This window comes from Schistocerca americana, chromosome 6, assembly GCF_021461395.2.
Source record: "Schistocerca americana isolate TAMUIC-IGC-003095 chromosome 6, iqSchAmer2.1, whole genome shotgun sequence".
In the NCBI taxonomy this organism is placed as follows: Eukaryota; Metazoa; Arthropoda; class Insecta; order Orthoptera; family Acrididae; genus Schistocerca; species Schistocerca americana.
In genome coordinates, this window is record NC_060124.1 from 145,136,770 (window position 1) to 145,150,279 (window position 13,510).

Consider the following 13,510-nt stretch of genomic DNA (forward strand, 5'->3'; position numbering starts at 1 on the left):
TTCAAGTAAAACATCTTCCCAGCACGGGAATATACCTAATGGATATACGCATGCAGGTTGTAGACGCTTGGCTCACGACGTATAGAAGTTTGGATATGGCTGTGAGTCGTGTTCGTCTAGCCAAGCGACAGTCTGCCCTCGTCCGCAGAGCGGTGCGGACGGGGCTATTTAGGTTCTCTCTGCGGCGCGTTCTCTCGAGGTGTTTACGTGTTACAGTGGCTTTCGCGCGAGTGATTGTCTTTCGAAGTAACTGGCCAACTCATATCGGAAATCGACGCTGCATTTCAGTTTCTCGGATGAATATGCACCTCCCAAGCCGACTGAAATAGAAATAATTTTTTTGAGAAGATGTGAAGATTCCTTGTACCGATCTTGCTGGAATCCACCTCTCAGTTGCGAACAGCGTGGTTTACGTTAAATTAGTAACTAGTGCTGCAAGTTACGCGATTTTGGTGAAGACGAGAGATGAGCTCAAGGTCCGACATTCAGAAGGCAAATATTGGTCCACTGACTGGATCATGCAGGACTCGGACCCAGGACTATCCGCATTTTCAAACTCCCATTCGAAGTGCCAGTAAATGGTGTGGTGGCTGCACTCAAACCATATGGAACGATTCACAGTCACGTGGCCGAGAAGTTGGCACAAATTGCCTCCTACTTTGTACTGAATGGAGTGTGACACATATCCATTAAACTCAGTAAGCGCTTTCCAACCTACCTCTACATTGGGGTATACAGAGTGATCTCCATATATGACGCCCATGCAAAGACCTGGTCGGACTGCGGAAAAGAGGGCCACGTTCCCACAGTGTCAGGACTGTTTAACTCCGACGAACGAATCTGATGCCTTCCACCATCCTGACATCATTTACTCTGAAGTATGTAGGGGCGCTCTGGACGGATGTCAGGTGCAGTGGCCCGACCACCCACAGAGTCTTTCGCAACTGGCGATGCCAATACGTAAATATGAGGGGCAGACGACGGCTAAACAGTTCCAACTCACGCCCCATCGGCTCTAAGAAGAGTGGAAGAGAAGCCCCATGGTGGTTTGGAAGTTGATGCAATGGTTGTGCCCACGGCACCTTTGTGCCTGGACGTTGGGACGCAGTGCCAGCATCTGACACATACACACACTCTCTCAAACAGCGGTTCCCAAAGAGGCGTAAGAAGTGAAAGACAACCACTGCCAGTGCACCCACGACACAGTTGCAAGACGATGCCATCTCTCACCACCACTATGAACTCCCGATGGACGCCTCCATGCCGTATTCTGACGCGTGTCCTTCCTCTGGGCCGGCCGCGGATTTCCTCTTGTCAAACGTGCAGCCGTTGATTGCCAACAACGCTACGATCGACGCCCTGTATCATATGAAGTATCCTGGCAGCCAGCACGTCCCATTGGCGAGGCCTCTGAAGACCTCACCACTCACCCAATGGCATGGACGGATGATACTGTCGCCGAATCTTCAGCCGAGCATGCACAGGCGACTGTTATCTCGGAGGCACAGGAGCGATAGAATTTGTTGTGCAGTGAAGGGGAGGCTCAGAATGGTTCATCTGCTGCCGCGGTTACACCTCCTCCCCGTGTTGTTATGAACGTCCCACTGTCTGCAGACCAGATGCAAGCTTACAAAATAGCCTCCATCATCCTCAACATTATCGGCACAGATATCGAAGTTCAAGTGCTGCGCGATATGCTGAGGGCGGCAGACACGGATGTGGAGACCTTCCCAGACTTCCACGGGTTTACTGCTTACATCGCTCCTGTTGCTATGGGAGGTAGTGGAACGGCTGTCCTCGCGCGAGATGGGATAGAGGTAACCAATGTGATACATTTGCCATCTGCACAGGGACTGGTGCTCGACATGCAAATGAGTCGAGTTATCTGGGACAGATACAAGGCAAGGTCTCTCTTCTCGGGCCACTATAACCACATCACTATTGGCAGAACTTCAATAGTGTGCTCTTTCAGAAAGATCAACAACCAAACTACACTCTGTGCCCCAAATTGTGTTTCTTGGTACAATACCTGTGTCTTGCTGATACTTGGGAGGTGTTGCATGGACATCGCCCTGGCTTTACTTACGTCATCAGTCACTCCACCATCATACTCGGTGGCATCTACGTCTCCTTTGAGCTTGCCGTAGTGATTCTGTAGCAACAGAGCGCTGACCCCACTTTCTCAGACCAGAGCGTGTACATCTGCATGGTAAACCTCCGGCGGCAGACACTGTAGAGAAGTCGGGAGTTACGGAAACTCAATGTGGCGCTGCTACAGTATCAGGAATGTAGGCAAACCATAGAGAGTAAGTGGACCTAATATGAACGTCGCTTGCTGTGGTATCCATCACGGCTTCAAAGGTGGCTCGAATGTGTCAAACCTGTTTCTCGACATGCGCTGGTTGATTACAGTAAAGTAAATTTACTCTGGCACTTACAAACGACGGAATTCTATCATGTACTTTTCCGAGAACTTACGGCGCTCTCACCAACCCCCGATCGCCTGTCGGAGATCCACCGCACCAAAGTGAAGATTCTCACCCTTACCAGCCACAGGTGTTGTGGTACGAACAAGATGCCAGGACAGGATTGGCGAAGAACCTCCACCCATGCACCAGATTATCTCCAAACAACAACAGCGTCAACGAAAACTGGTACACGCTCTGAATCTCCCGGATGGTAGCAGGGTGGAAACCCAGGCAGACATCGGCTTGTGCATTCGTCGAAAACTATGACTATAAGCAGATGCCACACGATGATGTAGCGTTGGCAGAAGTCCCCCAGACCCTCGCTGGCACACTTTATGATACAGCATCAACATCCCTTTTGGAAAAGATCACGAATCATAATTTTGTGGACGCCCTTGCTGAGGAGGCAGTTAATAAATCACCAGAATCAGACGGTTTTCCATTGGAGTTCTACCGGACCTATAACCGTCTGATGGCCCCGAGGTAGGAGATATACCAAGAACTGCTGTCATTAGCAGTCTCCATTCCGTCGGCTTTTGTGGAACGTTTCGTTATTCTGATACCGAAACCAGCTGGAGGCACACACATTGAATAGACCGACTCACCCTCCTCAACTGTGATTTCAACATATTCACCAGAATTTTGGCGACGTCTCTTAAGCGCGTATTGCACTAAGTTATTCCACATGAACAGACATTTTTGGAGGACCACAGTAATATCCAGACAGCCTTTAGCGACTACCGAGATGTGATCACACTTGTGTTGGCTTGTAGTGTGCATGGTGCCCTGGTATCTGTGGACTTTGATCGCGCATTTGATGAAGTGAGCCATTCTGTCTTGGCTGCCCTTATAGATCGGATGGCCTTCCCAGCTGCCTTTACTCAAGTAATCATGTGCATTCTCCTTGGTGCTTGATCTAAGGCGATGATTAATAGTAGGGTGGAAATACAACCCCCCCATCTTGCGTTTGGTCTGACTGAGCTGTCTTCTGTCAATGATCCTCTATGCAACAGCGACAGAGGGGCTGACATAAAATCTTTCAGGGATCACGCTGAGAGGACACGCATTCCAATGCCGCACTCATGCAGATGATCTATTCTTTTTCGCCCCTTCTGAAGAGGAGATCCAGATACCACTAGGATGGATCGAGCAGTATGGGAATGCGGCATACAGTAACATGAACACAGTCAAGTCTTGTGACTGCTAGAGGACTCCAGAGGGCGAATGTGGTCCGTACTGTGGACGACGGACGCGCTTCTGTGTTTGGATATTGTATTTATGAAAGATGTCCGCCGTACAACGCCGCTGAACTATCAACTTCTTTTGCAAGCTCTCCGCACGGACGTCCGAGGCCGTCTCCTTCCAACTATAGATATGGTCCAAAAGGTGGCCTTCATTAACATCCACATAGCGTCCCGGATACGCTATTTGGCGCAGATACTATCGATGACTCCAGTGATGGCACAGTGGATCGAGGCGACCTTTGGCTACTTTGTTAGTAATGGGCTTCTCCTCAAGATATAATACGATGCCCTCATCTTCCCCCTCGCGACAGAGGACTGGGACTTATCAAAGTTCGAACACGTGCAATGGCCCTTTGCATCAACACCATGATCAAGATGCCGACCCATCGTCGACACAGTTTCACCGTTTTCCTAATTGATGAACTGGCGCCTCCTCAAGAATGGGATAAGTAACATATTTCTTAGGGTTATTCCAATGAATCTCAACCTGTCATCTGTTTCACCTACAATTAGTTTCACGTAATCGTCGTGTTTTACTCCTAGGTATTTTACCGTTTTCGTTGTTTCGAGTGACTTACCATCATTGTGCAATCAAACGGTGAGGGGGCTCACATCACCAGTTTATGCATAATACGTTTATTCCAATCCCTTCAAAAAGCGTCGATCCTGTATGGGCCTCCGTATATTCAATGACAATTTCCTGACTTTGCGACTTTTCTCTTTACCTTACAACAGCACATACGTAAATAGCCTCATAGAGCTCACGACGTTATCCTACATAAGCAAAATTCTTCACCATTTTTTCTGTCTGTAAGTTTGGCCCAATTTCAGAAACTACTATAGGGATTTTAATACAGTTTTCGCTAATAACCAGACTGATTCGCCAGGAAGATATGTGTATATATAAATATTTCGTGGGATATTTTCTGAACTATGCTAAATTAAAGTACCCCGCCAATGCAGCCAGATGGCTGGCAAATAGCTGCAGCTGGCGCCAAACTATGTTGCGCCTGGGTGGACCGCAACACACTGGCGCTGCAGGTAGGCAGCTGGCGAGTGGTCCTAGCTCGTGCCGAACTGGTGCCGTTGTCGAGTGGACTGGGACGCGCTGTAGCTCGCAGCTCCCATCGCTGCCGCAAGATTTCACTCCATGCGCCAAAGAAATATGGAACATCACCTAACATTTCCGGGCTGAGATGCTTTGGTCCGTACATTAGCCTTTCCCCTGACGTTTCGACTTCGACTGCGGAAGGCATCCTTCGAGGACAATCGGCGAACTGCAACGAGAGCACCGTATATATAGGCCATCCAGAGGGCGCTGCTGTCAATCACGTGACGTCGGCTGTGCTGCGATATCTGATATTGCCAACTTTCTCAATTGAAACCAACCGATTGTTACGCTGTTGCTGCAATGTTGACGTCCATGTCTTATCCACCTTAAGGCCTTCATCTTTTCTATTAAAATTATTGCAGTGTTTGGCAATCTCAATGGCCTCTCTGTACATTCGCGCATAATAATGCGACGTCTTTGCTATGACGGTCGTCTCACTAAACTTTATTTCCTGATCATCTTCCTGAAACACATATTCCGCTACAGCCGATTTATCATTATGTCCGAGGCGGCAGTTCCTTTTGTGTTCGCCCAGAAAGCCTTCATTCTATGATCAAATATGGAACAGGTAACATTCGTACCTCCCGAGAGCTTTCCTGGCGTGTGCTGCTTCAAAACGTTTATGCTATATGTAAGTAAGTGATGATATTCATTTACCTAACGTTGAATTTTAATCGTTGCTCTACACAGTGGCCCGTGAACAAAATTATTACTACGCCAGACAAGTCATCTCGCCTTAGACACTTAGTACTACCCGTATGAAATTGGGGTCCGTCGCTAGTTCATGTAAAAGGTGTTTCAGAATTACACCGACAAACATCGAGGGGATGTAGAAGGTGTCTTGAGGATCAAAAATAAGAATAGGAACCCGTGCCTGGAAACGTCATCCAACGACGCTACAGAACGTCGAAGCCTGTACAAGTTTGTGTGTGTGTGTGTGTGTGTGTGTGTGTGTGTGTGTGTGTATGTATACCTGCTGATTCCATGCTGATATTACAAACTTTCAGGGATGATGGAGAAGGATAAATGTATCAGTTTGAGGTAAGGGACCTGCTCCCGAAACGAACGAATCGAAAGTTATATGCAAAACCTTTCTGATACCTCTGACATTGGAATACATGTACCGGAACCGTTGTTGCTAAGATAGTAGGGTAGTCGACTTTCAGAGGTGGTAGTGTGGACCAAAACAAGAAAAAAAGTCCAGTAAACATGGGATCTAAGACGTATACCTAGGAGCTATGAGCACTTATCTTGGCTAACGTGAAACACATCTCCTCTACCGATCGACTGTTCATAGCCCTTAAGGCATAGGTTTCGGAGCCCGCGTTCACTGAGAATTTTTTTCTTGTTTCGGTCAATACAAAGAAAAGAAAAACTTACTGTAGAATCGACATAAAGGCGCCGGCACCTATAATTTCGACGATGTGTACTGTCGTTGGTTGATGTTTCCTCACTCGGGTTCCTATCCTCATTTTGTTCCTCAAGAAACCTTCTACAGCCTCTCGCAGTTTGTCGGTGTAATTTCCAAACAACCTGTAATTGTGAAAGAAAACTGCCGTATAATAATTCTGTAGCATACACCCAAAATAACTTTTAGAATCTGAAGATTTTGCCCCTTTGAAAAGCACGATGGGTCCTTCCCGGTGACTATGAGACCAACCCAGCATCGGAGTTGAACTGTGCGTTGTATGTGTTCCCGAGACACGTTAAAGAAACTCCCTCTCGTGAAATACTCCTGAAAGAAGCACACTAAATATGTAAGAATGGGCAAAATGTGTTCTAGATGTGTACTGCAACATTCTTTCCTTTCTAGTTTTAGTTTTATACACTAAACATTATTTTATTTTATCTTTGTAACTGTCTTGTCTTAAAACAGTGACTTCACCTTTTGCTGTGCCACGTGCAAGGGGCGTCAGCTCCTAACGTGCTTGCCCACACTCTTTCATCATTCTTGAATTGCTCTTATACGTACGTTACTGACTAACAGAAGTTGTGCACAGCGTATACGGCGTGTCCAAGGAGGAATGGTTATATTCAGGGATATGATAGAGGTAATTTTAAGGAAAAAACCTCATATGGGCATCTGCCCTATTCCGAATGTTTTCCGAGATGGAACACATTTAATGTAGTGATTTATTTTCTGTAGAATTCAATACAGAAAAATGTTTTTTAAAGCGGAATTTTACGTCCTCTTTCGGTAGAGAGGAACCATATTGACCTAGTGCGATATCTGTATTTTCGATACGAATTAGCAAGAACAGTAAAACACGAAGAATAACCAGCTGCTGCATGCAGTGCCTGCCGCTGCTGGAGTACTGATTATTCCTGATGTTTTACTACCCTGCTATTTCGCATCGATGCTACAAACATAGCTTTAGATTAATTCGGGATTGCTGTATCGAATGGGAATGAAAAATTTCGGTTTAAAAATCTATTTTTGTATTGAGAAATACAGAAAATAAATAGCGATCTACGTTAAATGTGTCTCTATCGCGGATACCATTCAGAATACGGCGTATGTCCGTATGAAGTGTTTTGCTTCAAATGATTATCCTGTCATATCTCTGAATACGGACCACACCTCCTGGGACAGCCTGTAGAACTGGCGGGCTAATGGCTCTGAGCACTATGGGACTTATCATCTATGGTCATCAGTCCCCTAGAACTTAGAACTACTTAAACCTAACTAACCTAAGGACATCACACACATCCATGCCCGAGGCAGGATTCGAACCTGCGACCGTAGCGGTCACGCGGTTCCAGACCGAAGCGCCTAGAACCGCACGGCCACACCGGCCTGGCGGGCTACTCTAAAACTACAATTGGTATGGTATCCGCTTCTGTGTTCTTCAGATTATGTTGGATCAAACTTAGCATGTCTTACAAGGAGACGGCACGACCGTGGGGTCCGGGATTTGTCCAAAATTTTGTGTGGTGAAAGAGGAACCCTAACACCTCACGTGGTTAAAATATTAGGACGCACTACTCGGAAAATCGCGAGAAAAATCGATCCAAAGTTTCTTAGGTGCCTTATGAGTATAAAATGTTAGTCCATTGCCGAGTCGCTGTCTGGTCTACATGGTTAGCGGTCGTACCCTTACGCCAGAGGTCTCGGGTTCGATTCCTCCTCTGGAATTTTTTTCTTCTGTTGTTTGCAAAATTGCAACGCATTTTACAGGAAAATCGTGAAATTAATTCCCGGGAAGACTGTATAAAAATTCATTCTATAATTCACCATCAGTAATCGTCACCAATATTCCGAGACATGATTCAATATGCCTGGTTTGCCTCAAAATTATCAGAAACTCAAAACATTTTCGTAAATGTTAATGGAGCATATTTTTGTATAGATTTATTGCAAACGCCCTGTGATTGTAAAAAATCCGCTTTTATATGTTGCGCAAGATGTCGCAAAAATTATTGCTTTGTTTGTTTTTACGATAATTACCACTGCGGTTCTTGTTGTTAGTTATTATATGTATAAAAATTGAATGTTTCCCAATCGAATTTGTTATTGTGATTAAAAACCCAATCACTCCCCTTATATACTTTACAATGAAAAATGGAAAACCCACCGCCATGAATTGTGTTGTTGGACAAAAAGAAATTAATTTTTATTCAATAATGTAACTAATTTGTTAAACGTAATGTAGGTTTGGGAAACTTTCTGAATAATTGGTGGAATAACAAAAGAAAATGAAACAGAAGGAAAAAAGTGCCAGAGGAGGAATATAACCCGAGACCTCTGGCGTAAGTGTCCAAGCCCTAAACATCTAGGCCAGACGGCGGCCCGGCAATGGACTAACATTTTATACTCATAAGGCACCTAAGAAAGTTTTGATCGACTTTTCCCTGGATTTTCCGTGTAGTGCGTCCTAATATTTTAACCACGTGAGGTGTTAGGGTTCCTCTTTCACTACAGAAAATTTCGGACAAATCCCCGACCCCACGCTCGTGCCGTCTCCTTGTTAACAGATCTGAAGATGTTCTAGATTTGAAAGAAGTCAGCAATGATTATGAAGACAAATGCTGCAATAGACATCAATAAAAGTATAATAATAATAATAATAATAATAATAATCAATTGTCGTGGTTATATAAGAGGTATGGTCAAAAAGTAACGGGAATTTTTTAATTTCACAGGATTAATACAACAGATTTTCAATTTTTTTTATCTTGTTGGTACACATGGTCCTGACGTCTCTTTGGACTTTCATCTGTTTTCAGCATTTAGTTTATTATTGACAGCCAAAAACGTTATACGTGTTTTCACCAATTTTGAAAAATGTGGATCAAAGAATTTGCATAAAAATGTTCTTTAAAATGGAATAAAGTGCAGCGCCGCATTCGAAATATTGACTGTGGCTTTTGGCGAATATGCTATGAGTAAGACAAGAGTTTACGAGTGGTGTAAAACTTTCAAAGAAGGTACAGAAGACGTTGAAGAAGACGACCATTCTGGACGCCCTAGCACATTAATTACTGACGGCAATGTCAAAGAAGTAAAGAAAATGGTTCTGTAAAAACGCTGAATCACCATCAGTGAGGTTAATGTTGATGTCGTCGTATCCTCTGGCTCACGCCAAGCATTTTTTTCGAATGTTTTGGGCATGAAATGTGTAGGAGCAAAGTTTGCTCCAAAATTGTTGAATTTCGATCAAACACGACGTCCCGTAGACATCGCTCAGGAATTGTTGAATGGTGCAGACAACGATACAGAACTTCTAAAGAAGGTTATAACACGTGAACGAAACATAGGTATACGGTTATTACCTCTAAATCAAGGCCCAGTTGTTCCAATGGAAACTGTCTGAAGAGACAAGACCGAAAAACGCTCGACAATTGCGATCACATGTGAAGGTTCTCCTCACTGTTTTCTTCGACTAAGTTCCTGCCTTATCGCCGTACGGCCAATAAGGAATACTAGCCTGGAAGTTATGCGCCTTTTGCGTTAAGCAATCCGAAGGGAACGTCCAGCAGTGTGGCAAAACCACTCGTGGAAATTGTATCACGATAACACGCCCGCTCACGTCTCAATGCCTGTTGATGATTTTTTGGCAAAAACAAGATCGTTACGTTGCCTCAGCCACCGTATTCGCCGGAAATGGCGTCCTGCGACTTCTTTCTGTTCCCGACACTGAAGAGGACCGTGAAAGTACGTGGTTTTGCCACCACTGATGACATCAAAACAGAATTATTGTGAGAAAATGAAACGCCTACAGCCGTCCTTATAATTTTACTTATTTTGTTGCAACCAGTTTCGGCGCTTCACTGCACCATCTTCAGGGTGTAGTTGATGCGGAAGGGATTTACACGATCCCTATACTGTATATATCGCATCGGTGGCCAGCATAACTGTTTACGCAGATTGTCTGAGAACTTAGGTGTCAGCACTCTTGATGATTAGAACGCTAACACCTAATTTTTCAGATAATCTCCGTAACCAGTTATGCTGGCCACTGATGCAATACATATAGGGATCGCGTAAACCCCTTCCGCATTAACTACAGCCTGAAGATGGCTCATTGAAGCGCCGAAACTGGTTGCAACGAAATAAATCATAAGCGCAGCTGTAGGCGTTTCATTTTCCAACAGTAGCAAACGGTCGTGGTGCCAAAGATCTCCTGTCAAAAGGATGGACATAAAAAACTAAAAACAGAATCGCTGAAGGAGCTTAATACCATAACGAAGTGAGTTCCAGAATCACTTCCAAGACTGGAAAAAGCTCTGGCACAGTGCTGTATATTATATATGAAGTACAATACTTTTAAGGGGATAAAGTTTTTGTTGAATAAATGAAGATTCTTTCAGAAAAACAAAAATTCCCTTTACGTTTTGCTCATACTTCGTATCTCTACTTGACACAATGTCAAGCTTTCATAAAAAAGAATTGTTGCGCTCTGTCTGATATAAATTCCTAAATACAGTCACAAAGTTGCTGCAACATTTCATAACTTAGTGTTTCATTCACTGTTCACCCTATAGCACTCACGTTTCTTGACAGACAACAATTATTTGCGTCGGTCTGTTGTTTCTCTGAGTTTTGCTGATGGGATCCTGAGAGCCAGATCATAACTCCACTGCGAACTTATGGCAACACTCTGTCCCACTTTAAATCAATAGAGCAGGTAAATATCCATTTCAGAAGTGTCCCCAAATCGTCTGGCGTTTTATCAGTAACTGCAGAGTGACGCGGTAAATAAGAACATCTCAAACCTTCTTCACACTAATCACATTTTATCTTACAATATTTTAACAGGTCTTGCCTTAGTGTATCTTTTGGCCCCAAAGTTACCGATGCAGCCCACAGCGGTTCAAGTATTTATTCACAGGCAGACAGAGTATCTGCAGATGAAGTGTGATATTCAGCGTGTCGGTGCCCGGCCTTTCAGAGCCGACCGTTCCACGGGGCATCACAGACCTGTTTGTCACGGCTAATCTGTGTCGTTCGTCAAAAATTATCCCATCGCTGCCGCTCGCTTTTGTGCTTTTGAAGGATGATAAGCGTGTAATACCCGCTTGGTTGCGTGCTCTCTGTCTCTCTCTCTCTCTCTCTCTCTCTCTCTCTCTCTCTCTCTCTCTCTCTCTACACGCATGTGTGTATGCGTGTATCTGCATGTGTGTGGGAGTATCGGCTGTATAAGTCCTGCAGTACTTGTGTGAATAAATTTTTTTCGCTGTTTGGGTCTGTTTGGAACTAAATTAGCGTGCACACTAAGATTGCCGATAAGGCATTCGTTTACATCTCATAATAATCTGAAACTTACGTTTTGCCCCTTGGTCAACGCAGACGATGACTGCTATATTTTTCGCAGTTGTGCAGTTTCAGGTAAATGAGTAATAAGAGTAACGTGAAACACAGAATTATTTATGTACTGATTAGCTGTTACCCGCTGCTTCACTTGCATATCAGTAATTTTGTGATGCTGAGTAAGTAAGCTAGTAATTTTACGGGATGTCTGCGTGTATAGTGGTGTAGAGAAGTACTCTAAAAATGTATCCAGTGCCGGTAAGTAGGTACATAATGAATGTGTTTGTATTATTTTGGTGTATGTCGAATCGGAAAGCAAGCATTTAATTTTCTAATTATATTTAAAAATTACATTCGCGCAGTAGTAGAGTTCTTAGGGGTTTCTCTGACTCACCTAGTACTGGATGTAAGATTTTGCGCCGCGCGGGATTAGCCGAGCGGTTTAAGGCGGTGCAGTCATGGACTGTGCGGCTGGTCCCGGCGGAGGTTCGAGTCCTCCCTCGGGCATGGGTGTGTGTGTGTTTCTCCTTAGGATAATTTAGGTTAAATAGTGTGTAAGCTTAGGGGCTGATGACCTTAGCAGTTAAGCCCCATAAGATTTCACACACATTTGAACATTTTTTGAGATTTTGCCACCAGAGAAACACATGCCAACCGTTTCTCCTATCCATTTTTATCCGTTGTGGGGCCTACATTTTTGATCCAGTCTCCTATGATGACTAATTTATGGTTAACATAGTCGGTTAAATAAATCATAACCAACTTCGGCCTCACCAAAAGCCTCCCACGTTCCACAAGTGAAAGTAAGACTCTCTGTTTGTCGTACAACTTTTAAATTACGCCTTCGCTGTGTGTCTTCAAGCGCCTTGGAAGCTGTAAGAGACTTGTGACGCTAGGGGTGTAAAATATGAATGGCTTGTCACTGTTCCAATGTTTCTGTAGCTATTAAGGCCACCTGACATTCTGCATCCAAGTTCCGGCGGACATGAGATTGCATTGATTTTTGTTGGATTAGAGTAACTTTCGCAGCTTGAGCTCTCTTAGAATTATGCGCTAAATCAGATTTACGTTTGCGTGGTTTGTGATAACAGGTTCAAATATGGTTCTCGGGCTTGCCGTCCGATTTTACTATCTCATCTCCACCAAAACTCTACAGCTATACCAGTTGGTGTAGGTGCTCAATATCATAACCCACGAGCACAGTAACATTGGATTTGCACTATCGCGGAATAATCTATAGACACTAAGAGTCGCCGACTGTCGCACCACTCACGAATACCATATTTAAAAATGTTGATAATACTCAAAAAAACACTACTTTGTGAAGTATCCTATGGTCTCCCTCAGGGGTAGAGTCGTCAAAACTTAGCAGAGTGAGTTACTTACGCAATTAATAATATTGGTATTAGTATGTAAATATGGATTAAACACGTTGAGAATTGAATAGCATTGTATTGATTACTTTGAATCATATTACGTAGATGATGAAGATGTTTGGGTTGTGGGGCGCTCAACTGCACGGTCATCAGCGCCCTTACAAAGTCCCAATTGTTACACAGTCCAATTTTTTTTCTCTGGCCAGTCTAACCACTATCACAAATGATGATGATGATGATGATGATGAAAACACAAACACCCAGTCCCCGGGCAGAGAAAATCCCCAACACGGACGGGAATCGAACCCAGGACCCTGTGATCGAGAGACAACAACGCTAGCGACTAGACCACGAGCTGCGGACATATTACACAGAACATGTCAACCAAAGAAAGCATTTTTACAAATACGATAAAGTTCAAAAGTGAAAGAGTAAAAAGCTATTCAAAGAATAAATATTTTTGCTTAATTTGCTTAATACTCTTCAAATCACTAAATATATAGTGACATACATTTTGCAAATAACGCTATCTTCTTCATCAGGGTTCAAGCTACCTCACC

The 13,510-nt window shown here is 44.0% G+C and overlaps 1 protein-coding gene across 1 annotated transcript in view; it reads left to right on the forward strand.

Annotated features, from left to right (window-relative positions):
• The first annotated feature begins 1,694 nt into the window (after positions 1–1,694).
• The window catches only part of LOC124620013 (protein CBFA2T3-like), a 194,950-nt gene continuing 183,134 nt past the window's right edge, over positions 1,695–13,510 (forward strand). Inside the window, exon 1 of the mRNA XM_047146679.1 lies at positions 1,695–1,779. Within this exon, the coding sequence (XP_047002635.1) occupies positions 1,695–1,779 (85 nt within the window). The remainder of the gene's footprint in view (positions 1,780–13,510) is intronic.